Genomic DNA, 469 nt, shown 5'->3' with positions numbered 1-469 from the left:
TCTGGTGCAGCTGGGTCTCAGTCTGTCCTCAGCTATTCAGAGTCCTCTGGTTACTGCCATCTCTAAACTTGTTGGCAGAATAGAAATGGTGCGGATCAACAGTATTCTTTATGTATGTACTGTTCTACTCCCCAGATGTCTGAGCGCTCTCATCTATGGCATCAGAGACCAGACCATCAGACCCAAACTCATGTACCATCTCGGCTGTCGACTGAAACTGTGTTTCAGATGAGGTCTCAGCTACAATGATTTATTCAAGCATTATTCGCATTTAAGAGAAGTATACTGATTTGAAACAAAGCTCAAATTCTAAATACAGAATATGAATGAATTTATAAACACTGGCTACAGTTGCTGATGATTTTGATGGTTTATATGCATGTTCCATACAATACAGTAAAATAAATGTAATTAAGTCTTGCAGTACATTATATTTTTTTGCATTATGTATACTCTGCGAATACTAGAT

General features: G+C 37.7%; 1 protein-coding gene across 1 annotated transcript in view; it reads left to right on the top strand.

Annotated features, from left to right (window-relative positions):
- Nucleotides 1-232, top strand: part of LOC118331677 (olfactory receptor 1500-like) — a 970-nt gene extending 738 nt beyond the window's left edge. The window contains 1 exon segment of the mRNA XM_035666744.1: nt 1-232. This exon segment is cut by the window's left edge and continues 134 nt beyond it. Coding sequence (XP_035522637.1) covers nt 1-232 — 232 coding nt within the window.
- The last annotated feature ends 237 nt before the right edge of the window (nt 233-469 follow it).

This window comes from Morone saxatilis, unplaced genomic scaffold (assembly GCF_004916995.1).
Source record: "Morone saxatilis isolate NCDOM2014 unplaced genomic scaffold, NCSU_SB_2.0 Contig20, whole genome shotgun sequence".
In the NCBI taxonomy this organism is placed as follows: Eukaryota; Metazoa; Chordata; class Actinopteri; family Moronidae; genus Morone; species Morone saxatilis.
Note: the sequence above shows the minus strand (reverse complement) of the source record. Positions and strands in the feature narration are given on the sequence as shown.